Source organism: Polypterus senegalus, chromosome 3, assembly GCF_016835505.1.
Source record: "Polypterus senegalus isolate Bchr_013 chromosome 3, ASM1683550v1, whole genome shotgun sequence".
Lineage (NCBI taxonomy): Eukaryota > Metazoa > Chordata > Cladistia > Polypteriformes > Polypteridae > Polypterus > Polypterus senegalus.
In genome coordinates this window covers 262,289,887-262,316,233 of record NC_053156.1, presented here as the reverse complement: position 1 = coordinate 262,316,233, position 26,347 = coordinate 262,289,887, and the positions used below count along the sequence as shown (strand labels likewise).

Here is a 26,347-nt window from a genome sequence, read left to right as displayed (position 1 = left end):
GGGTTTTTTTTTTAGCAACAGAGACGGGGAGACTAAACAGGGCTGAGGAAAAGCTGAATGGAGCAAAGTACGGTGATATTCTTAATGAAAATCTGTTCTTGAGTACTGTGGACCCCAGACTGAGCAGAAGATTTACATTTCAACAGGACAATGACCATAAGCACAAAGCAAAGACAGGACTGGAGAGGTTTTGGGACAGCTCTGTGAATGTGTTTGAGTGGCCCAGGTACAGCCCAATCAAACATCTCTGGAGAGACCTGAAAAAAGTTGTCCACTGATGGTTTTTATTCTACTGACAGAGCTTGACAGGATTTGCATAAAAGAAAATCTCCAGATCCAGGTGTGCAAAACTTGTCACATCAAACTCAAGACGGTCACAGCCTGTAATCGCTGCCAAAGGGGCTTCAAAGAACTACTGAGTAAGGGGTCTGAATATTTGTGTCAAAGTGATATTTCACTTTTTAATTTGTTAGCAAACTTGCAAATATTTATTTTTATAATAATTATTTTTCACTTTGTCATTCTGATGTATTGAGTGTTGTTTGATGAGAGAAAAAATTATTTAAATGATTTTAGCATTAGGCAGCAATATAAAAGATTTAAAGAGTGAAGCAGTCTGAATACTTTCTAAAAGAACTGTATGTTTGGAGTATACAAGTATTATCTGTAATCACTTTTCTAAGGAATTGTTTAAAGTCAAACAGCTTTACTCATTAGAATTGGATGAAAACAGTTTATTTTCCCCTAGAGGTGTAGCTTGTCTTCAGACATTATGAATAACTGAACACTTAGAGTACCAGATTCTTCATCATGTTAAGGATATCGTAAACTGATTCCATGAAGATAGTTTTTGAAGATTATTGGTGATCTGAAAGAAAACAATAAACCAAAATATAATAAATACATATCAACTTATAAAGCTTTTATAAAGATATTTCAATATGCTTACACATTTTGTACCATTTCTGGAGATAAGAACCTGCATACTAAAAGTTTTTACTACTGTGTGGTGTGCAGTTTTTTAAATACCTATTTCTGCTGAAATTAAGTAGTTCTGAAAGTTAATTAAATTGTAAGAAGTGGATCATAAAAATTAAATGATTTAAAAACAAACCACCAACCATCACCAATATCATGCTTCTTGCTTGCTCATCCAATGCAGCGAAACTGACAACTGATATCTCATAATGAAGACTCACTCCACCTGCAGGAAAAAACACGAGGTTAGAAATGTGTACCTGTTTGTCTGAGGATTCTGTTTTCATTATCTATGAAAACTTATTTGGCAATCACTTTAGATCTTAAGTGTTTTAAGATTGTGGAGATGTTTAAATGAACCATAGCCATAGGGTGGTTATTCATAGCTACTGTGTCCTGGTTCAAATTGTGACCAGTTAATTGTCTGTGTTAAGTTTACATGTTCTCCCTGAGTCTATGTGATTTATCTCCAAACAGTTTTGCATACTTCCACATTACAATGACATGTGGAGTTAGCAGCTCTAGCTTGGCTCATTATGAGTAAGTGTGTGTGTGTGTGTGTGTTATATGTGTGTGTGTGTTATAAGGATCCCTCAATTGCTTGGCATCCCATACAGTGTTTGTCCTGCCATTTTCTCAGCCAGTCACAATCACTGAAGTACAGTGTGTTCAAAACTGAATTAAAAGGTCAGAAAATGAGTAACTGAATGAAGGAATAAATACATTACCCAATAGTTGTGATGATGATGCTAATAAGATTTTCTCCTGACAGAATATAAGACTAATAGATCACAGAAACACTTTAAAACTGACATGAAGGAACCTTACAACTTCAGTGGAATAGAGAGGGCATGAAACTTTGAGGCACTTAGAATATTATACTGTAACATGCCATTATTAACAAGGAACTTCATGAGATGAAGCACTCACTTGTAGTCACAGTGATTGGCACAGGGTCTCCTTGTGTCCCGTCTTTTGCTATAGCACTGACCAGTATTGTGTGAGTGCTAAGAGGTAGCAGGCCATTAATTGTTAGAAAACGCTCCTGCACAAACTGAGAACTTGATTTACCACCATCACTCTGAACAACATTATAGCGACTGGCATTTCCAATAGGTGCATCCCAGTAAAGGAACACAGCAGTAGCATTAAGGACGACAGCACTTAAATTCTGAACAATATATGGTCCTGTAAAAGAAAAAATGATGAAAAATTATTACTGATGTATGTTTAGTGTTTAGAAACATTTTAGTTTTAGTTTAAACTGCACAATTCTATTATTTAAATCTTTGAGTCCAGGTTCTGTGCTTCCACATTTTGTCCCAACCATAGATTATAAGGAATGATGACTGCAACCCAGCTAAAAAGGGAATAGAAAAGGCAATGCATCTGATTAGGTATGTACATCTAAGGAAAACATTTAATAAACAATAATGTCCAATAAACCTCTGGAACCGTAGTCTCACAGAACAGTGACTATATATATTTTAAAACAGTGTCCGCTATCTGCTCCCTCCTGTACTCCATGCTGTGCTTACTGGTTCTAACATTCCTTTAAATTGCAGAGACTACAATGGCATTGTGTTTCTTTGCAGTTATAATAAATGTAAAATGGTCAGCTTTATTATAACTGTTATGTAATTATTTGACATTTGAATATAATTAAAAAGGTTTAAATAGAAATGTTTTCTTTACATGACTTCAATTAATGTAATCCTGTGACCAACCATGCTGGATGCAATAAATAACTTTAAAAACTGAATAGCTTTACAGTGAATTTGGTTACTTTTCACATATTGAATACAGTCTGCTCATTTCTGATGTTTCTTTACAAATTAGTCTTCCATATACTTAACATGCACCTTAACTTGCATTTCTAATTTGAATAAGGCATCCATCATCTTAACCATTTTTTCAATCACAGAATTTCAGGGAGCTGGAGCCTACCAGAGCAGCATTGGATGCAACACACAAACCAAACCTGGATGGTATGACACATTCATGTAAACACATTCATACACAGAGCCATGTTCAGCTTATTAACCACTGTCCCACCATGCCTTCAATCAGATTAAACATAATTTAGAAAATAAAGATGTTATTTCATAATAAAAACTGACCAGCTGATTAAAATGTTTATAATAAATCTTAATTGTGCAGGCTCATATGTATGGAGTAGTATTTGTAGCAAAATGAAATAAATAATTGTGTGCAAAAGCACAGATAAGTATACATATAAACTGCTCAAAAAAATTAAAGGAACACTTTGAAAACACATCAGATCTCAATGGGAAAAAATCCTGCTGGATATCTCTATTGATATGGACTGGGTAATGTGTTAGGAACAAAATGATGCCACATTGTTTGATGGAAATGGAAATGATCAATCTACAGAGGACTGAATTCAAAGACATCCCGAAAATCAAAATGAAAAAATAAAGCGGCAGGCCAATCCTTTTCATTGTACAATCCAAAATCGTACTCAGTAGTTTGTATGGCCCCCACATGCTAGTATGCATGTCTGACAATGTCGGGGAGGGGGGCATGCTCCTAATGAGACGACGTATGGTGTCCCAGGGAATCTCCTTCAAGATCTGGACCAGGGCATCACTAAGCTCCTGAACAGTCTGAGGTCAACCTTGTGGCGTCCGATGGACCAAAACTAAATGTGACACCCAGAGGTGTTCTATTGGATTTAGGTCAGGCAAGCATGTTCGCCACATCCTTCAGGAACTGCCTGAATACTCTCGCCACATTAGCCATTGTCGTGCACCAGGAGGAACCCAGGATCCACTGCACCAGTATAGGGTCTGATAATCGGTCCAAGGATTTCATCCCAATACCTAATGGCAGTCAAGGTACCGTTGTCTAGCCTGTCGATATCCCTCCATCAATATGCCTCCCCAGACCATCACTGACCCACCACCAAACTGGTCATGCTGAACGATGTTATAGGCAGCATAACATTTTCCACAGGCTCCTCCAGACCCTTTCACACCTGTCACATGTCACACCTGCTCCCATCTGTGAAAGGCACAGGGCGCCAATCGTGGACCTGCCAATTCTGGTAATCTATGGCAAATGCCAATCGAGCTTCACGGTGCCAGGCAGTGAGCACAGAACCCACTAGAGGAGGTCAGAGACATTCACACCTATATATATATATATATATATATATATATATATATATATATATATATATATATATATATATATATATATTGTGAACGCTGGCCCCGGCACAGACAGACGGACAGCATATTTTTACCACACACCATTTATTTACAATCCTATTTACAAAGTTTGTGCTCACGTGCACCCCCAGTGCCTTCTCGCACCGATTTCCCCAAAGTCCAGGCCCACAGTCCTTGTGCCTTCCTGGCCGCCTCCAGTCCTTCGACAAGCTCAGTCCTTCTGCCTCCCGACTTCCACCAATGACTGGAGGGAGGCGGCCCCTTATATAATGCTCCCGGATGAGCCTCAGGTGTTCCCAGTGTCCGCTCCTTGGCCACGCCCCAGCGTGGCGGAAGTGTCGGCTGTCCTCCTGGCAGCTCTCCGGGCGCCACATAAAGTCTTCCCCGGCAGTTCCTGGTGTGGCGGAAGTGCGGGCTCCCGGATATTAGGCCCTGGGGCCGCCTGGTGGTGGCCACGGGTCCCTACAGGGCTGGGATTCCATGCCCTGTACCCGAGGCCCCTGCCTAACCAGGACGGACGCCCCACTCGGTCTGGAGGAGGCACTCGCCTCCTCTGGTCCTCCAAGGCGCCCCGCCGGCGACCGCACGGGATAAACCGGCATCGGGGCGCCGCCTGGCGGTGACCACGGGCCCCTACAGGGTAGGGCTTCCATGCCCTCGACCCATGGTTCCCAACAGAACCAGGACGGACGCCCCCTCGCGGTCTGGAGGAGGCACAAGCCCTCCTCTCGTCCTCCTGGGCGTCCCGGCCGGGGACCACAGTATATATATATATATATATATATATTGTCACGCACTAGCAGTAGGAGGCATGGGATTGATTCGACAGCACCTGGGAAACCACTCGCCGCCAGGGAATGGTGGGGTATTAACTTTCTCCCTCTGCTTCCTCATAGAAAGAAAGACCTTCCTGCACCATAGGCCTGGATTGACCGCAGTGCGATACTTCCGCCCTTCCTCCGCCATCTTGCCCTGCCGTCATCCTTCCCATCCTCCCTTGCGGTCCTTCCCGGCATTCCTCCACTTCCGGCTCCTCCCCAATAAAATGGCGCGGCGCCAGGAGTCGGCGCGCGATATGAACTGTTTTGTTTATAATATTGACCCAATTTTGTTTGTATTTTACAATATACGGGGCCGGAAAACCCCAACACTTGCTACTGTCTCCTCGGTCCTTTACAAGTGGCGTAGTCGGCAGGATAGAGATCCCGGAATGACGGAGGGACAGGACCTGAACACCGTGCTGCAGGGAATGAACGCCCAACTCCAGGCCCTGCAGCAAGCGCAAGCCGCTACCACCCGGGAGCTGGAGGCCACGAGGCCAGGTTAGTGGAAGCCCAACGGCGAGACCAGACCCGCCAGGCAGCCGCCTCATCCTATGGTTCCGATGGGCCCCTTCGAAGGACGACGATGCCTACCTGGGCATGTTTGAGAGGACGGCCACCCGGAACGAGTGGCAGCGGTCCAGTGGGCGCCCATCTTGGCGCCATACCTGAAGGGACCGCTGCGGGCCTATTATGACCTCCCTGAGGAGGAGGCGCTAATTACGACCTCCTCAAGCCCGAAATATTGGCCCGCTACGGCATTAGCCCGGCCAGCAGCGGCGAATGGCGGAACTGGGTCTTTGACCCGTGCCCGCCGCGCCCAGGCGCTCGAGTTCTGGGGCAAGATGGGCCGCTGGCTACGGCCAGAGAGCCCCACGGGCGGAAAGTGGTCGGCGGGTGGCCTGTGAAGGCCTGGTCAACGCAATGCCCAGTTCCCTCGCCCAGCAGGTCCGGGGGCACGCCTATCAGAACATGTCGGGCCTCCTCGGCGTCCTGGAGCGCCAGTTGGCGGTCCTCCGACTTGGGGGGTCAGAAAAGCCTGCTCGCGGGAACCGGCAGGGACGGGCGGCCACCCGAGCCCCCCGGCGCGCTGCAGAAGCGCCAGCCAGAGCCAGAGAGGCCGGGTCCGCGCGCTGTTTCAAGTGTGGCGAGACCGCCACCTGCTGCCAAACTGCCCCCATCACATCGCCCCGGAGCCTATGGACTGCAGCTGGACATCATCGGAGAGGTATTGTACCCCGCCGCATCCCTTGGCGAGTCGAATCACGGGAGTGGTGTTGCTAAATGGGCACGCCGTGGTGGCTTTGTTTGATTCCGGCAGCAACATTACCATTGTTGCTCGCCGCTTCCGTCTTACCGCAACAGTGGTTAAAACAGCACTTGTTGGTTACCTGTGTGCATGGGGGGACTAGGTCATATCGTTCCGCTCACTGCTATGTTACCTGGAAGGGGAACCAATCCAAATGGCGGTCGCTGTGTTACCTGACCCCCTTCCCAGTGATTCTGGGACAAGACTGGTCTAAAAGAATCAGCGGTAAGCCATTCGCCGCTCCGGGGCCTCGTTGGATCTTGTTATGAGGGGAAAAGGCACCCCTCCCGCGGCCTCCACGCCGTGCACAAGGGCAGGCCCTATGGGCGCTGGTGTCTCGGGGGACCTTTCCGTGGCTACGGACCTTGACCCGGAAGATTCCGCCGGAGAAGGGACTAGCCAGGGAACTCTTCCCGGGCCCAGGCCCCAAGACCCTCGGCGGCCTGGACCATCAATTCGGTCCACGCCGCCTCCTTTAAGAGGGAGCAGTGGAATGATGACTCCCCGCGCTTTGCCGGAATGCGATCGTTCTGCCTAACAGCTCAACAGCGGACGGATCCACACCGCGGGAACCCTTCTTTGTCCTTGAGAATGATCTGTTGTACCGAAAGTGGCTACCCATGAGGCGAGGTGCGGAAGTTGTTGCTAATTCAGCGTACCTTCCGGCGGGAGATATGCGAGTTGGCACATGCTCACCTCCTAGGCCCACCTGGGGCGAAAAACACTGGAGAGGATTAAGCTCCGCTTTTACTGGCCTGGGATCAATGAGGAGGTCCGGCGGTTCTGTCAATCCTGTCCAGTGCCAGACCCGCCAGATTCCTAGGAGGGACCGTGCTCCTCTAGTCCCTATTCCCCTCGTGGACATCCCTTTGAAAGGATAGGGGTCGATTTGGTGGGACCCTGGAGCCCTCAACCCGTGGCCACAAGTATATCCTAGTCATGGTGGACTATGCCACCCGGTACCCAGAGGCGGTTCCCCTGCGCTCGCTAATACTAAAAGCATCGCGACGGAACTGGTTAACTTTTTTCACGCGTGGGCATACCCAAGGAGGTCCTCACGGACCAGGGTACGCCTTCACTTCGGATACGTTCAAGGAGGTAGCCAAATTACTGCAGATAAAGCACCTGAAAGCGTCAGTCTATCACCCGCAAACTGACGGGTTGGTGAACGATTTAATCAGACGCTTAAGCAGATGCTCCGCAAGGTAGTCAGCGGGACGGCAGGAACTGGGACCAGCTCCTCCCGCTCGTGCTTTTGCCTACCGGGAGGTACCCCAGGCCTCTACAGGCTTCTCCCCTTTGAATTACTATACGGGCGACAACCCCGGGAATCCTCGACATCCTAAAAGAAGGCTGGGAGGCGAGGCTCTTCCCTCCTCTAACATTTTGATGCGTGGCGCAACTGCGCGACCGACTCACAAAGATCAGGCCCCTCCTAAAAGAGCACGTGACTCGTGCGCAAGCAGCGCAGGCCGGTGTTACAACCGCAACTCCGTCCTCAGGGAGTTCCGCCCGGGGACCGAGTTATGGTGCTCGCCCCGACCTCCCACTTTCGAAGCTGCTCGCTCACTGGCAAGGGCCTTACGAGGTTAAGGAGAGAAAGGACTGCGTCGACTATTTGGTGAAACAGCCCAATGCGTCGACCGAAAGTGAAGGATCTATCATGTCAACCTGTTAAAGCCCTGAGAGATAGAGAGGAGCTCCCAGCTCCGTAGGTCACTCTCCCTTTCGCAAGCACAACTGCCCTTAACCTCGGCGAAGAGCTGACCCCAAGCAGCGGCAGGAGTTAGCCCAAACACTCCGAGCCATCCCGAGGTAGTGGCGAGTCACCCGGCCGGACCGCTGATTGAGCCGCGATATAGTCACGGAGCCGGGGTAATCGTCCGGGAGAGGCCCTACCGACTCCGGAGGCAAAGCAGCGCAGAGGTCGAACTGGAGGTGAAACGTATGTTGGACATGGACATAATTGAAGAGAGCCATAGTCCCTGGTCCAGCCCTATTGTCCTCGTCTCCAAGCCAGGCGGCTCCTGGAGGTTCTGTAATGACTTTAGGCGTCTGAATCAGATCTCCAAGTTCGATGCCTACCCCATGCCCCGCATTGATGACCTCCTTGGCGGCTGGGTGCGGCTCGATATCTGACTACCCTTGACATGACAAAAGGGTATTGGCAAATTCCTTTAACGGCATCCGCAAAGGAGAAAACGGCCTTTAGCACCCCTAGCGGGCACTGGCAGTACAAGGTCCTCCCATTTGGGCTGCACGGGCCCGGCGACCTTCCAGCGTCTGGTAGATAGAGTGCTGAAGCCCCACCAGTCCGATAGTGCCGCCTACCTGGATGGCGTTGTCATCTATTCCGGCACCTGGGAGGAGCATCTACTGCAGGTCGCAGCTGTCCTCCGAACACTGGCTAAAGCCGGCCTCCGCATAAACCCCGGAAGTGTTTTTGGATTAAAGGAGGCCAAATATTTAGGCTACCTCGTGGGACAAGGACAGGTGCGCCACAGAGCTCCAAAGTTAAAGACATCTTAGAATGGCCCGTCCGAGTACCAAGAAACAGGTGCAGGCTTTCTTGGGGCTTGCGGTTACTACCGCCGGTTTGTTCCCGTTTCTCGAAGAGCAGCACCCTTGACTGACCTGACAAAAAGGGCTCCCTATACGTGGTGTGGACCGACAAAGCAGAACAGCGTTCAGTGACCTAAAGAAGGCCCTAACGTCGGCACCTGTGTTACGGACGCCCGATTTTGGGCTCCGTTTATTCTCCAGACCGACGCTGCGGACACAGGCCTGGGTGCCGTGCTGAGCCAAAGCGTCGATGGTGTCGAGCACCCTGTGATGTACCTTAGCGGAAACTGATGGACGGGAGACCCGCACGCGGCAGTGGAGAGGGAGGCCTTGGCCATTAAGTGGGCAGTGACCCACCTCCGTTACTACCTGCTGGGTGCGAATTCGCTCTGGTGACTGATCACGCTGCACTTCAGTGGATGTCCCTACACAAAGAGTCGAATCCGCGGGTCACCAGGTGGTTCCTGGACTTACAGCCGTATAAGTTCACTGTCACTTATCGGGGGGCACCCTTCAGGCCAATGCCGATGCCCTCTCTCGTATTCACGACCTCTCGGTTAGGTCCGCCCGACCTGGCGGTCCTGGGCTAAGGGGGATGGTGGTCACGCACGCGCGAGTAGAAGCCAGCGGATTGATTCGACAGCACCTGGGAAACCACTGCGCCGCCAGGGAATGGTGGGGTATTAACTTTCTCCCTCTGCTTCCTCATAGAAAGAAAGACCTTCCTGCACCATAGGCCTGGATTGACCGCAGTCGCGATACTTCCGCCCTTCCTCCGCCATCTTGCCCTGGCGTCATCCTTCCCATCCTCCCTTGCGGTCCTTCCCGCATTCCTCCACTTCCGGCTCCTCCCCAATAAAATGGCGCGCCGCCAGGAGGCGTCGCCGCATATGAACTATTTGTTTATAATTTATATTTATTTGTATTTACAATATACGGGGCGGAAAACCCCAACCCTTGCTACTGTCTCCTCGGTCCTTTATATATATATATATATATATATATATATATATATATATACCATAAATGAGTCAATAAATTGTGACAAAAGAGTAATTCAATAAAAGTCATCTAATTATCATGAGAGTCATGTAACTGTTATGAAATACAAAATTATTATTATTACGGGTTTTATTTCATAATGGTGTCGTTAGGTTGTAGGAGGAAAACCTGACTAAGCATGAGGAAAACTGATACAGACACTGGGAGATAGTGCAAATCCACACAGTGTCTGGCTCGGGGTTCAAACATAGGACCCTGGCGCTGTGAGACAGCAATGATTACCTCTTTGATTCTCTTTTCCCACTCTGGAAAATGTTCATTTATCTACATCTAATGTTCCCTGTCATTTATTTAGTTTCTTTTTCTGCATCTTCGTTTTTTTGTAAAGAAGTATTTTTTCGGGTATTCATTGTATTTATGCATTATTTGTTACTATTGTTCTGTTTATTCATTATTCACTATCAATGTATGCTGTATTTACTTGGTGTCGAACAAGCAGTTGCTCATGGAGTTCCCAATGAGGCACATTACCTGCATTGTGAGGCAGTGTCTCTTAAGACACTACGGCCACGTGGCGCGATTCCCTAAGGGTGATCTGGCTGAGGACCGGAGTGGCTGGACCAGGCCGAGGGGATGCCCATGTAAGACCTGGCTGCGGCAGATAGAGGGTCATTTCCAGAGGATGGGAGTGCACCACATGTCTGCCTCGGGGGTTGCCAACTGGGATCTCAAGTTGTTTCATTGTGTGGTGGGTGAGGAATCACACTGTACCAGTGCATGCTACCCAACCTGATCTGACCTATCTATGTATTAACTTTTCTCCTGTGTTTCCATGTATTTTGTGGGTGGAATCCCAAGATGTAGGGAGACACTAATGTCATAGCTGAAGGACTGCCCACAGCCTATATATTTTGTGGCTGGAGACCCTAACCCTATATATTTGGAGGATGGGAGAGTAGTTCCTTTAGTGGTTCATTGTCATCAGAAGAGTACATAATTGGGAATGTCAATTTTCTTGTTTCTGGATTTTTCTTTCTTTTGTGTTTATTCTCGAGTAAATTTCATTTAAGATTTGTTTACTGTGAGTTCCTTTTGGGGCCATTGCTCTACATCCAAGCCGTTTTCTTGGACAAACATATTGTGACAGTCTGAGCCTTCAAATCAATGGACGAAACAATTCTGTCATCAGATTGGACAGCCCAGCACAGAATCTCCTATAGAATGCCCAGGACAGGTGGGAGGCCTGTTGGCCAAGGTCTCTAGGACAATGACTGCGTCTGACTTTTGACTTTTTAAATTATAACTGACCATTGATCCCTACAGGTTTATTTTATGCAGGGATGTTGCCGAATGGAGTTTTAGTTTTTTTTTCTTCCATGGTCAACTGGCCATAGTGAAATGATAATGTCATTGGACAGATATTTCTGGCCTCCATTTAATCAGCTTTAAAAGCCATGCTTTCCTGTCTGTTTAAACAAATCTGTGTTTTATCTGTACTTATTATGTAATATGTAATTTTTAAAGTTTGTATTTGCATTTGCCTCTTAACTTTCCAGCGCTCAATGAAGAGTGCTATACAAAAGTAATATGAATTTAATTAAAGTAGATTAAAATTTTCTTTCATCATTCATTTAATACATATTGTCAAACACGTGCACATGGCAGGCAGCTAAAGGACTTGAGTAAGGACAATTCCGAATCAAACTGGGATGTGGCAGAGTGACCTGACTCTTTTTCTCCCTTGCCTGTAGATCATTCATGGGAGATCCCACCTGGCCCTCTTGATGTCACTTCCAGATCCGAGCCTATGGAAGAAGACCCCTTTGAGCTGGACCCCTTTGACCTCACTTCCTGTCTTCCCCTTTAAAAGCCTCCACCTTTCCCCTATTCCCTCAGTTCTGTTTTGGACTCAGTTTTGCACACATCAGTACTGTTTATACTTTTGCAACTTTGCAGCCAGGATACCAAATATACGGGTGGCTGCCCCAAACCTTGTTATGACTCAGAGTGGAGTTTGCGACAATATGTATATATAAGAAATGATTATTTAAGAAAAATTATCTAACTTTCAGTTATTAATACAAAAATACTTTTTGCATATTTGTGATATCTCACTATCCTCAATACAATACATACAAATCCCAGAGGGACCATGCTAGCTTGATAAAACATATGAGAAAAATAGGGATGAAAACTCAATTAAACGAATGAGTATCTTGGTGCAAAAGGGAATTAAAATCCCTCTGAGGTGGCATCATGGGGCCTGTGAGGGACTTAAAATGGCCTTGTTTATATGTATCACTGTAATTTATCTTTTCAGTTTTCAAATATAAAAATTAACACATACATTTTATCAGATATTAAGTAATCCTAAAGATCTTTCAGTTCATATGCAAAGTATGTAGTATGATGTATATACAGTATCAAAATTTTACTTTGTTCTTGTTTATTACAATATAATAATCTGTCATATGTTTTCTTCACATCAACAAAAGTATAAATTTGAAGCAAAATTGAAAAAGCAGTTTATCCATCATAGTCATTTTATGTCCACAAATCATATAGATCCTTCACTACACACAGAAGAAAAACCTTAATTTTTGCTTAATAGTTCGACTCAATTCATCACTTAATGTAGTTGTATAGGTCTTTCTTACTTTAAAGTGCTTGTGATGCATTTTCTGTTGCTTCACCAAATATTTTTTTCTTAATAACAGATTTATGTAAGTAAATTAAAAATCTTGGTCAAGGATTTATCAACTCTGATTCACAACTGAGAGTTTATCTAATGCTCTCAATGTGTCATCTTCATGTTTCACATGGACACTGATGATGTTTTTTCTCATCCATTATAACCTTGGTTTCTTTTTCAAATAACATTGAGTCTTTGTGCAATAGACACACTAAACTGCTGTTTTGTAACAACATAACCACTGCCTTGTAAACATTGTCACCAGATGGGGGTCTAAAAATGAAACTAAAGTCACATGGGGGTCAATTTTTCAATTGAGGATCAGCCTCTCCTCCTCACTTGCTGGTCAAGAGTCCTGTCTTCATTTCAAAAAATTACTCCAGTGAGGCTTTATTTTCTTGTTTGTGATATACACAGAATATGTTAGAAGTAACTATTTACTTATATCTCAGCAGAAAAGCATGTGTTTTTCATATTTAGAGCATATTACTGGATAAATGTACTTGTGTTACACAAGATTTATTTTCTTTTCTTCATGTATGTTTTTCACATCATTTGGTTTTGTGCAGCATTGGTCAATATTGGTTTCTATTACATCATAAATGTTTTTCTTTTTATTCCTCATGAAAACATGAAATTAAAAATTTCAGGTGAAATATTCCTTCAAAAATCTAATCCTGAGAGTACTTTAGTTGCCACTCCAATCTGGACAGAAGCACTTCCACTTTACCCTTTTTTCCACTGACATTTTGACATACCCTACATTACTCCCAGCATCCTCCAGTTTTGAAGTAAAATATTTCTGTTGCCCCCAGGAGACTGGGGTAATATACTGTTACTTCTTTTGAAGCAGTCTTCAACCAAAAAGCTGTCAGTATGATGTCCCAAACACATAAAATCTTTCCCACTGAGATATATACTGCTGTACATTTCCTGCTTCCATTTACACAATTCATTGTCAAAGATGTCAACTGTATTGAACAGAATGCAAAATTAGGTTTATTTCAGTCAATACCTTATCTATAAGTCTCTTGCTTTATAGTGGTTTTAATAAGTTAAATCTACATACCTGGTTGAGCTGAAGAAATGAGAATAGCTGCTGAGGAAGTATAAGTAGTCATACTGGAAGATGGCAGTACTGGAATAGCAGCTGTTGTATTTGGTAAAGCAGTAAAAAATGTTCCCTTTGTGGATGATGACAAAAGAGTAGTATTTGCTGCAGTAGCAGGATGGGAACTTGAAGTTGCATTTGCAGATGATGAGGGAAAGACACTGGTGTTTGTAGCTATTACAGTTGCAGTTTCAGAAATAGTACTTGCAGGTGTTACTGAAAAAGCACTTAATGGAGAAAAGGCAGTATTGTCAACAGTTGCAAAAGTGGTGTTTATGGATACTGGTGCTGCAACACTACCTGGAGAAGTTAATGAAGGACTAGTAGCAGCTGACATTGCTAAAGACCCATTTATTACTGATGAAGATGATTGTAATGTTGTATCTGATGAAAATAAGGACATGTTTGAAGCTGTTCCAGGAGTATCTGTGGTTGTTGATGATGGTAATAAAGTAGCACTTGTTACACTTGTGAAAACACCTGTATTGAATGAGGATGAAAAGAAACTGTTTGATATATTTGTCGGAACTGTATTTGTAAAGGAGTAGGAACTGGTATTGAAAGCTGCATTTGGTAAAGGTGTACTGGTATATTGTAATGCTGCAGTTGTTGAAAGAGCATTTGCAGTAGTATTTGTAGTAGGGCTAGTTTCAGCAGATGTTAAAGCACTTGCTGTGGATAGTACTGCTGAGCCTGATGATGTAGCAGAATTTAGAGTAACTGCTATAGAAGTGTTTGTTGTAAAAGGGGATGGAAAGGAATTATTTGAATCATTTATTGGAACTGTACTTGCAGAGCCTGAGGAACCTGTAGAGAATGTTGTGTTCAGTAAAGCTGAACTGCTGTACTGTGATGTCACAGTTAATGTAAAAGCAGGTGCTGAACTGTTCTGTGATGTCGTAGTTAATGTAAAAGCAGGTTCTGAACTGTTGTTCTGTGATGTCGTAGTTAATGTAAAAGCAGGTGCTGAACTGTTCTGTGATGTCGTAGTTAATGTAAAAGCAGGTAAAAGCAGGTGCTGAACTGTTCTGTGATGTCGTAGTTAATGTAAAAGCAGGTGCTGAACTGTTCTGTGATGTCGTAGTTAATGTAAAAGCAGGTGCTGAACTGTTGTTCTGTGATGTCGTAGTTAATGTAAAAGCAGGTTCTGAACTGTTCTGTGATGTCGTAGTTAATGTAAAAGCAGGTGCTGAACTGTTGATGTCTGTGATGTAGTTAATGTAAAAGCAGGTGCTGAACTGTTCTGTGATGTCGTAGTTAATGTAAAAGCAGGTGCTGAACTGTTCTGTGATGTCGTAGTTAATGTAAAAGTAGGTGCTGAACTGTTCTGTGATGTGAACTGTTCTGTGATGTCGTAGTTAATGTAAAAGCAGGTGCTGAACTGTTGTTCTGTGATGTCGTAGTTAATGTAAAAGCAGGTGCTGAACTGTTCTGTGATGTCGTAGTTAATGTAAAAGCAGGTGCTGAACTGTTGTTCTGTGATGTCGTAGTTAATGTAAAAGCAGGTGCTGAACTGTTCTGTGATGTCGTAGTTAATGTAAAAGCAGGTGCTGAACTGTTCTGTGATGTCGTAAAGCAGGTGCTGAACTGTTCTGTGATGTCGTAGTTAATGTTAATGTGAAAAGCAGTCACAGTTAATGTAAAAGCAGGTGCTGAACTGTTGTTCTGTGATGTCGTAGTTAATGTAAAAGCAGGTGCTGAACTGTTCTGTGATGTCGTAGTTAATGTAAAAGCACTGAACTGTTCTGTGATGTCTCAGTTAATGTAAAAGCAGGTGCTGTAAAAGCAGGTGCTCTGTGATGTCTGTGATGTCGTAGTTAATGTAAAAGCAGGTGCTGAACTGTTCTGTGATGTCGTAGTTAATGTAAAAGCAGGTGCTGAAACTGTTCTGTGATGTCTGAACTGTTCTGTGAGTTAATGTAAAAGCAGGTGCTGAACTGTTCTGTGATGTCGTAGTTAATGTAAAAGCAGGTGCTGAACTGTTCTGTGATGTCGTAGTTAATGTAAAAGCAGGTTCTGAACTGTTCTGTGATGTCATAGTTAATGTAAAAGCAGGTGCTGAACTGTTCTGTGATGTCGTAGTTAATGTAAAAGCAGGTGCTGAACTGTTCTGTGATGTTGTAGTTAATGTAAAAGCAGGTGCTGAACTGTTGTACTGTGATGTCTCAGTTAATGTAAGAGTAGTTGTAGTATTTGGTGAAGTTGTGGTCATTTCAGCAAATGTTAAAGCACTTGCTGTGGATAGTACTGCTGAGCCTGATGATGTAGCAGAGTTTGGAGTAACTGCTATAGGAGTGTTTGTGCTTAATGAAGATATAGTAGGGATTGGTGTGCCTGTCATAATAGTGCTATCTGAGGATGAAACCGAATAATTAGTAGAATTTTCAGAAACTATGTTTGCAGAGGATGATGAAGCTTCAGTGAATGCTATATTTGGTGAAGACATTACTTTGGATGTTGCTGTTGCATTCGTCAAAAGACTAGCTGGTGTTGTTGGTGAAATAATAGCTTCTGTACTTACTACAGAGTTTGTTGAGGGTGATAGTGTTGTGTCTGATGAGAATAAGGTCATGTTTGAAGAAGTTGTCCAAGAAGTATTTGTGGATGATGATGATGAAGGTAATAAAGTAGCATTTGTTGAAGTTTTTAAAGTGTCTGTTGTAAAAGGGGATGGAAAGGAATTATTTGAATCAGTTGTTGGGAATGTACTTGGAGAGGCTGAGAAACTGGCAGAGAATGTTGTGTTCAGTAAAGGTGGATTGTTGTATTGTGATGTTGTAGGAGCAGTTGTAGTACTTGGTGAAGTCAGGCTAATTTCAGTAGATGTTATAGCACTTGTTGAGTTTGATGACATAGCAGAGGTATTTGTTAATGACAATGAAGATGATATGATATTTGTTGTGATTCTAATAAGTGTGCTTGTGTTTTCTAATGAAACAGTACTAATGTTTGTTGCTGTTGGCATTGTACTTGTAGGTAAAGATGTAGTGACTGCAGCTGCTGTAGTGGTTGAAAATGAAGTCTGAGATAATGCTGATGATGAAAATGTAGAGAGTGAATCAGAGACTGAAGAAGTAGTATTGGTCAAATTGCCTACAGAACAGAAAAAATATAGTTAGTTTATATTTTATGTTCAAGTAAAAGTGCAGAAAAGTTAAACTTCTGTTGTTCAAAAACAGCACAGTAATGTAAAATAGTTAGCTAGTTAATTTTTACCATAACCTTATTGACACTGAAAATATAGTCAGTGTCAAATTACTCAGCATCTTAGTTTCCCACTGTTTCACTTATTTTTTTCTGATTGTATGCATAGTGAGTTCAAGCTTTTGCTTTCTTTATTTTATTGAACTTAGAATAAGTCAAACATAAATCAGTTACAAATACAAACAGTACAATATCCCAAACATTTTGAAGCATTAAAGCTTAATTAATAAACCATACCATTATCAGGGTCAACAAGCCATGCAACATTAAATAAAAATAGTAATACTAAAAAAACAGTAAAATAAGGCAGAGTTCTGGTAGTCTTATGTTAGAACAATGTTATCATTCCTAAATTGTTAGGAAGATTTGCACTGTTTTTTACAAGAAAAATGTGAATTTTCTAAGTTTAGATCAATCATATTGCTTTTCTATAGAGTTTTAGAGGGAAGGTTGTGATTCTTCCAATTATTCAAGGAAAGTTGTTGCACAAGCAATACAGCGTAGGAGTTAATCTCATAATCTCATTCAATGTGGTGTTACTTCAAACAATAACTTTAAAGGATTAAAAATAATTGTGAATCCAACAACATCTGGTAAATAAACAAATATTTTTCACAAAATGGTTTTAGTGAAGAATAGATGATCACTGAGTTCACTGAGTCTGTTAGTTAGGTGACAGCAAGTTGTCTCTGTTTTTTGAAAGCTGTCATATTTTCTGTTTCACCTTATAGCTTTTAGGATGTACTCTTAAGTTGGCTCCTAGGGAGTGTAGTGGGAAGCACCATGGCTACTAATTGTTTTAATGGATGGAATCTGCCAGTGGATTTTAATTTTGTTTTTATGTACTGGCTTATTTATTGACGGCTTTTTAACCCTCGATTATTAAATGTTTTTTTTATGAGAAGGCCAAGGCAATAATACAAGGAAACATGCAATGGGTGTACTAGTGACAGAAGTAGAGAAGTGGAAGAGCCCAGGGATACTTTACTAGAGAGTGGTAAAGGAATTCAAGAAATATCAATGAGGTGCTCACAGTGGGTAACTATTACTGCAGCTACTAGTATCTGACTGATTAGATGTTATCAGGCAAGGAAAAAAAAAATACTTTGTGTACTATAGCAGTGTTATCACAAATTTTCGGGACAATATTGCAGGGCGTCACCTGACCAATATGTATTGTATAGCTCCTTGCTGCTTCCCCCCAACATTTCTTATAATGACCATGCTATCAAAGAGCACGTTCAGGGAAGGCTACAAACATAGTTCTGAGGCTCATTGATATGGCATTTAATCATAATATACAGTATGTGCTGTCCATTAAAACAATAACCCACAACAAACCCACAAACTGAACAAAATTCTTCTTTGGACTCTCTGCTGGCCATCTGCAATATAACAAAATGTTAAAAATCTGTGTATGCATGTCCTGTCCCTATGAGAAACCTGATTGTTCAGTTTAGCTTAGGTTTGATTGGTCAATTTGGCTACAATTTAGAGACACATAGAGGAGTAAAGGCATAGGAGGCTTGCTGAGATTTGTCTTCAGAAAAGGAGGTGGGCAAGGTGTCTCAAAATGACACAGTCTGAAAAGCAGGCTTTTGTGGGAACACAATTGAGGTAGGGAACAGCAGGCAAGAGAGGTTCAGAGACAAAAGGGTACCAAGGAAAGACAATGAAGGTACACGTAGGGTAAACGATAACAAATATGTTTTTTATTTATTGTACCCCCTGTGTTTGACAGGTAACATGGTTAGTATTGTAAGATGTTAGGCTAATTTGGTGATGTTTAAAGACACAAAAAACAAATGCAAGTAGATTGTCCTCTCACCAGTGTATTATCACAACCTATTTTTTGCCTTACAGTGCTAAAAAAGCTTTTTAATTCAAATTTCCACCTCTATTTCCCTATATTCCTCACATAACCAATGAACAACTTTGTAACAAAATTTTAATATTAAACTTGAAATTTTTTAATAATTGCATAAATTATTTAAATTTACAGTTTATCTTTAAAATACATTTCTAAACTACAGTATGTACAATAACAATGGCTGTCAGGACACTACACATATACTGTAGATAATTGAGTGGCCTACTGAGGAAGTACTCATTGTACCTCATAATACTTTGAAGAAAACTGCTATCAGTACATCTTAGGGTCATCTGGGGCCTCATGTATAACTTGTGCATAGAATTCACACTAAAATATGGTGTATGGACAATAACAGAAATATGCGTACGCTCAAAAAATTTCAGATGCATAAAACTGTGCATAAGCAAAGTTCCAAACACTTCCCTTTTATAAATCCTAATGAACATTACTTTTAACGCACATTAATGTTCCTACAGCCCCACCCAGACTCCGTCCAGAATTGCTCAGTGAAGTGGAGGCAAGGAAAAATGTACTATTTGGTGGCTTAGGCAATGTGATATGAGCAACAAAAGGAAGTTGATGGCATGGCACTCAAAAGTTCAAGTTTAGAAAGTCACACAGTGCCCAAAATAAAAACGAAGTGGTCATATGTTCAAGTTGATATGAAAAAGCAAGTGTGTGAGTCAAATGGAAGTGTATTAGGGCCATAGAGAAGAACAAAATATCGACAAAGTGAAGAAAAAAGGTCTATGTTGAGATAAAAGTAGAAATGTCGGCTTTAATCTCGAAATTTCCAAATTAATCTCATAGTTTATTTTGTCATTTTACAAATTTCATCGTAACTAAAGTAGCACGTTAAATGTTTTGTATCTATGTGTTCCCCAAACCAGTCATTAATCATTAAACGGGCTTTCTTTTATGCCAACAGGCACGTGCAGGCAATGATCGCCACACAGAATACATTACATTCATGATATTACAGGTCTCTGAACATTTTAGAATACTAAGATGTATACTTGATGAAATTCATTAAAGCATATATTAAACATGTGGTAGTAATGAGCTGGTGCCCCATCCAGGGATTGTTCCTGCCACTTAAGATGCTTGCTGGGACGCGTGTGACTCTGGGTGGAATAATTTATTGCGGCAGTATTGTGTCTGTCAAATGTACCAACCCCCAATTTCCGTCATTCCATTTTCTTTCTCCATGTAACCAATCACCGCACATTAAGTATCTGTAATAAATGTAAAATCAGCTGTAAGCTTAGAATGCCGATTCTTCAAAACTTTTAAGGAACATTGAAAAATCTTTGTTATACATGTTTAATTATTCTATCCATCTATGAATCCAGGATCATGCCATTCCCAGCAAGCATACAGCACAAGGCTGGAACAATCCCTGGACGGGGCACCAACTCACTGCTACCGCTGCGTCACCATGACTCCACATGTTTAATTATCAACAGTATACATTATTTAAATTAAATTAACAATTTATCTGTAAAATATAATATACATACTTTAATGAATTACATTATAAAAATGATATCAACTATAAATCCTAATATCCTAATGGCACACAGCTCCAAGATGTTAGCTCTTACAAATCTAAAGTGATGTAAATGCGCACTCCCTACTATTGAACTGAATTGGATCCCTTTATTGCCATTGTATGGTATACTGAGATTCAATGTGCAACTCCTTCATAAACTTATTATCTTATAAAATGAAAAAATGATAATAATAATAATAATAATAATAATAATAGTATGATAAAAAAAAACAATTACAGTGAGATAATTATAATTATAAGTACAAACAGTTCTACTGGGAGTACTTGATGGATTGATTGAGTGCATTTATAGCTCTTAAAATAAAACTGTTTCTGAGCCTTGAGTTCTGTGTAGGAAAGGCTGTGAAGTGCACTGAGAGTAACAACTCTAAAGAAGCTATGGTATTTGGAATAGTGTTGCAATTTCATGTGCTATTATATTGTTACAGAATGATTTCAATCAAGTGCCTTAAATATGTAAGTGATTTGCAATTAATTTTGGTGTAATTGATGAATCCCGCTTTATAGAATCTAAAAAAGAAAGGGAAACGACACAAAAACAGTAGCACTGCTTTGACGCAGGTGCCGCTTGTTTGCAAAACTGAGCAGAAACGTAACAGGGTGCTACCGTGAAAATGTGCGTGGCTTTATGCCAAGTTGAGTTTTATAAATCACAAAGTAAGCGTGGCAACAGACATATGCAAATTTTTTGTGCGTACACACTGTTTATACATGAGGTCCCTGGACTTGCACTTCTGTAATCAAAGCACATGTATCCTCTTCCTGCTTCTTCATGGAAGGGCCAAATCTGCCCTTATTACACTGCAGACATATGGAAAGCAGCATGTCACACGTAAACAAGCATTTTAGTAACCCATTTTGGTTTATGATGAACATTTTAAATTATAACTTGAAACAAAAATCTCTTTGTTGTGCTTCAGGTATATGTAAAAATGAAATCAAGAACTATTGTACTTATTGTTTGACTTTTTGAAAATAAAACTCAATGTGAAAACTTTGTAAATTTCAATCTTGTCTAAACTCAAAATGCAGAGTTAAACTGAGAATGGGGGCTCAATTTCAGCTTCTTTATAGTAGTCAAAAGTTTATTTTTTACTTCAATGAAAATAACTAGTTACTGTACTGTCTGTCAACACTTACTGGTAATTTGGCATTCAGTTAATTTTACTAAAAGTCATACCACAGCTTTTATAGGCAGCATGCTATATTGCCTAAGGTAATCAGCTAAAAAACGTAAGGGCAATAATGACTCTAAGAAGACACTGCTGGGGGGGGGCTTGTTTTGTTTTGGATGTACTCTGTCTCTAGGTATATCAGAGGACTGGGACTTTGTAAATTGTGGTTTATCCTCACTATGAGACCCACTTAGTAAGCAAGGATCAGGTCCGGCTGCACAGATGCTGGACTGGCCAAATATTCCATTCCAGCTTTACAAAAAAAACTAGAGGTGTGGGAATTCTTATACATAGAACAATCTCATTTGTAGTATCAGATGTAGTATCTGATCCTGAAGGGCGATAAGTGATAGTCATGGGTAATTTATTTAACTGTGAAGTAATTTTGATAAATATCTATGCACCCAATGTGAATGATAGGGAGTTCATCCAAAACGTATTTGCATCTATCCCAATGTGAACACTCGTAAAATTATAATGGCTGGTGACTTTGATTGTGTTTTAAATCCAGACCTTGTTAGGTCTCCTGCCACAGGGGTGATGACATCTAACACTGCAGAAAGAATTACACAGTTTGTAATTGATCATAACTTATCAGACCCCGAAGATTCCTAAACCCAAATTCAAGAGCATATTCCTTCTACTCACCTGTGAATCACTGTTACTCAAGAATTGATTATTTCTTTCATATATAACAATTTCTTGCCCACAATTAAATCGTGTAAGTACAACGCTAATGTTATCTCTGACCACGCCCCTTTGATCGTGGAGCTTAAATCACTATGCCCCATATACAGTATTTATCTCGCAGATGGCACCTTAACCCACAGTTATTAGCAGACGAGAACTGTACGGAGTTTAGATCCAAGCAAATTGATTTTTTTAGAGACAAAAACATCCTCAGAGATCTCTGCAGGAATCCTCTGGGAAACTCTAAAGGCCTTCTTAAGAGGACAGATTATTTCATATCTGTCCCACAAAAATAAATCAGAAACCAAGAAGGTATCAGAGCTGATCAGTGAAATTACCAGAATACTGTAGATTAACAACATGCCAGTTGTCCGAATGAGGCAACTCACAGGAAAAGACAGGCTTTGCGTTCAGAACTCAACCTCTTGACAACAAAAAAACAGAACAACTCATTTTTAAATCATGACATCATTACTATGAACACAGAGAAAAAGCTAACAAATCCACAAGCAGGAAGTTTGCAATGCAATCCCAGCAATTACCAATACAGACAGAGACAAAATCATTGACAATAAAAATATAATGCACACATTTAGAGATTACTATAAGGTCTTATATTTACTCAAATTAAAGAAGACAAGACACAACCTAACATGTCTTTGGATGCATTACAGATACCACAACTTGATACTCTCAGTGCAGAAAAATTGGACAAACCTCTGGCACTATCAGAATTACTAGATGCTATGAACTCACTTCAGAGCAGGAAAGCAGCAGGGTTAACCTGCTGAATTTTAGAAAAAATTCTCAGTTAACTTAGCTCCCCTTTTATTAGCAACATTTATGGAAGCTAGAGACAATACAATTCAACCACAAACTTTTCGCCAAGCATTAATTAACGTGTCTCCTATGCAAAATAAGGACTTATTACAATGTGCATCATACAGACCAATCTCACTTTTGAATAACAATGTTAAGATACTCTCCAAAGTCCTTGCCAGTAGGATTGAGAAAGTTCTTCCTTTGATAATATCACAAGACCAAACTGGATTTATTAAAGGCAGACACTTAGCTTCCAATGTTCATCTCCTGTTTAATGAAATATATTCACCCACAAAGTCTAACACCCCGGATATATTATTATCGTTGGATGCAGAAAAAAAACATTTAATATGTATGAATGGAACTATCTTTTCACGACATTGGAAAAATTTGGGTTTGACCTGAACATATCTACATGGATTAAACTGCTGCATACCACCAGTCCAGAAACATCAGTTTGTATTAATAATATTATTTCAGACTACTTCAAAATAGAACTTGGTAATAGACAAGTATACCCCTTGTCACGACTGCTTTTTGCAATCGCCATTGAGCCATTGGCAGTTCACTGTCAAAATGCTTATGAGATAAAGGGGATTACCAGAGAAGTACTTGAACAGAATTTCACTATATGCAGATGATATGGTACTGTATATATCAGATCTATAAAATACTCTGCAGTCCTAACAGCACTAAGAGATTTTCAGAAGATTTCCGGTCTCAGAATTAATTTGAATAAAATTATCTTTTTCAGTGAATACTCACTTCAATCGTGGCAATGAAAAAGCAAAAGTGGGAGACCTGTCAGTTGTTACAGTGAATTGTTTTTATTAAAAATGAGAACAAAAGGCTGTAAGAGTCCAATAATTTTGTGGTATACAATATTTGTGTAGACAAATAAAACTAATTTTGTTATTAGTCACTCTGTGTCAGTGCTGTTGCTACTATACTGAGCAGTTTTTTTTTTTTTGTTTCTAATGTATTTTAATGGCTGTACTTTTTCTAACCATTATTTTCATTTAATAATATTTAATGGGGATTTTATATACATTTTCTTACAAATAAAGAAAGCTTTACAAGGGCAAAACATGAAAAAAGCTCAGAAGTGCATCATGTTATAGGTTTCAGTTAAAATTAGGCTTAGGACAGTAAAGCCTAGAATATTGTGCCTGTGTGCCCAAAAGGTAAGTTATAAAACAGTGTTTCTCAAACTGTATGGTGGGCCCCCCTAGGGGGGGTGCGAAGATGTGAAAAAAAGAAAACAAGATTTAAAAATTTGAAAAATACATCTATTGAAACCAAAACAAATTAACTTAAACTACATTCTGATACTAGAAAAATAAATATAGAGTTAGATAAATGTCGATAAAAGTTAAGTAGGAATAATAAAATATGCATCTATGATATATCATTAATTTAAAAACACATTGGTATTAGTGGGCTCCTTTCAAAAAAACATTTAGGGGGGCATGATTAAAACTGTTAGGAAAACTTGGGTTGCAAAGGTTGAGAAACGCTGTTATAGAAGGTGAAACCCAGTATGGTATGTCTTGGATCAGGAGGACCAACAACAATAGCTTGGCAGGTTTGACAGCTGTTAGAAGACTGTCATGCTCTTTGTGTTACCACGGAGGTAAATTTTAACATGAAAAGGTAGTCAAGAGAGAGTTACAGCTACCTATTAGACTTCATGAGCACCATTTCTGCCTCCATTGTTAGGACCAATGTGAATAATTTCTTCTATCTTCTATTCCTGATTTTATAAAAGAAGCCATGTTTATGAGGAGGTCTGCTGATCTCACATACTCCTCTTTTGTATGGGTTAAAGAAATCTATATTTTGGCCAGTCACTGCATACTTTTTATTCAGACATTGTTGACATCAGAGGATAATTAGTCGACTTTGCTCATGTAAGAAATTTAGTAAACCTGAGTACCATTTATGAACTTTTAGAACTGTATTCTGTCAATCATGGACTTTGTGTCATTTACTATCAGTCAGCTGGCTTGAAAAGTCCTCCACATAAGTCATTCAATCTCTTTTTCCTGTTCTTTAAAGGCTGCATGAAATTTACAGACTAGATAATAAAAAGTCATTCTCAGATTCACTATCTATTCTTATCTTCCATAAATGCTTGCAAAGTTTACTATAGTGTTCTTTTAATTGGGTCATTCAGAAACAACAGACATTTAAAAACATATTATTCTCCATTTCTAATCAAATGTTTTTCTTAATCAACATTATTGACAACTTGTGATTATTTCTATAAAAGAAGCATACAATAGATAGTTAGATATACTAGGATATTTTTATGTCCATCTTTCACTACTTTGGTTAAGGTTTAATTTTTTGTTGCTTCAGTTTATAAATCATGTTCAGAATTATTTGTCCAAAGTTGACGATTTTAGCTTTATTTGACCATTTTTCAGTAATTCAAGGAAATAAAATAAAAATATATATTACCTGAGCCACAAACACGATTTAAAAAAATGAAAACAAGAGCACACATGAAGGTTTCCATCCTCTTTGTTTGGATGTCAAATCTGTTGTGCAATACAATGAAACAGGAGAGTCTTGTTGGTTTAAATGCTAAATGCCTTCCCCCTTTATTCTACAAGGAAGTGCGATCAGGTTTGCCTTTGTCAAAAAGAACAGAAAATACATTTGACACATACCCTGCTGAAGCCACTGCAGGTGTTTAGAATTCTCTGACCTGTTTTTAACATCATGGCCTTTTCATAGATTTTTGATTTTTCTGTTCACCTGCATGACTTTGCTACTTTTATAAACAATCTTTTAGGAGCCTCTAAAAACCCAAAGAATCCTAAGACACTTAAAATTATCGGTATTGAATGAGTAGAAAAGCACCCAATAGTTAATTATTATTAAGAGAAATTTTAATACATATTCAGTGATAAAGGCTTAATAATTTCTTTAAATGAGGTTCTTAAATAGAATTTGAGTTATTTTGTCATTTATTTTTCTGTTTGATTTTGAACTTCTTTAACACCCTCAATTGAGAGTGATGTACTGTATTCTTACATTATATTTTATTTGTTAGACCAGTTTTCACACCCTGGGTATGACGTTAAACTGTATCCAGCCCTGAAAGTGTTTCTCCAACTTGCTAGGAAATGATGGGGGTTGGTGGCAGGATTGGCACTCCAGCCACCGTAAAAAAAAACTTTGCACAGCTCTGAGACAACAGAAAGGACTCCTTTCTATTCTCCACTGGATTAGCTCTGCTGCAGCTGCCCATAGGAAGGCTGCTCATATTATGAAAGGGATGGGGGAAAGCCCTCGGGAGCCCCATCCCTGGAAAAGTCAAACCTTTCTGAAAG

At 40.9% G+C, this 26,347-nt stretch overlaps 1 protein-coding gene across 6 annotated transcripts; it reads right to left on the bottom strand.

The window, feature by feature from the left end:
- Nucleotides 1-719: 719 nt before the first annotated feature.
- Nucleotides 720-25,546, bottom strand: LOC120526105 (mucin-3A-like). Of its 6 annotated transcripts, none has more exons than XM_039749022.1 (9): nt 25,470-25,546; nt 15,757-16,762; nt 15,342-15,395; nt 15,021-15,236; nt 14,705-14,833; nt 13,628-14,610; nt 1,909-2,166; nt 1,122-1,204; nt 720-868 (listed from the first exon to the last, which is right to left on the bottom strand). In XM_039749022.1, exons 1-9 carry the CDS (start codon nt 25,525-25,527, stop codon nt 809-811), a joined length of 2,847 nt encoding a protein of 948 aa, XP_039604956.1. In that variant the 5' UTR covers nt 25,528-25,546; the 3' UTR covers nt 720-808. The 6 variants fall into 6 exon arrangements, with proteins under 6 accessions (XP_039604956.1, XP_039604957.1, XP_039604962.1 ...); XM_039749023.1 differs by having other exon boundaries at nt 13,628-14,622; nt 14,717-14,833; XM_039749028.1 differs by lacking the exon at nt 14,705-14,833 and having other exon boundaries at nt 15,021-15,065; nt 15,108-15,236.
- Between the last annotated feature and the right edge of the window lie 801 nt (nt 25,547-26,347).

Coding starts and splice junctions, on each gene's coding strand:
- LOC120526105 (XM_039749022.1), bottom strand. CDS start 25,527: ATGGAAACCTTCATGTGTGCTCTTGTTTTCATTTTTTTAAATCGTGTT. Junction 16,763..25,469: donor AAATCGTGTTTGTGGCTCAG/GTAATATATATT, acceptor TCTGTTCTGTAG/GCAATTTGACCAATACTACT. Junction 15,237..15,341: donor GCTTTTACATTAACTACGAC/ATCACAGAACAA, acceptor CTGCTTTACGAC/ATCACAGAACAGTTCAGCAC.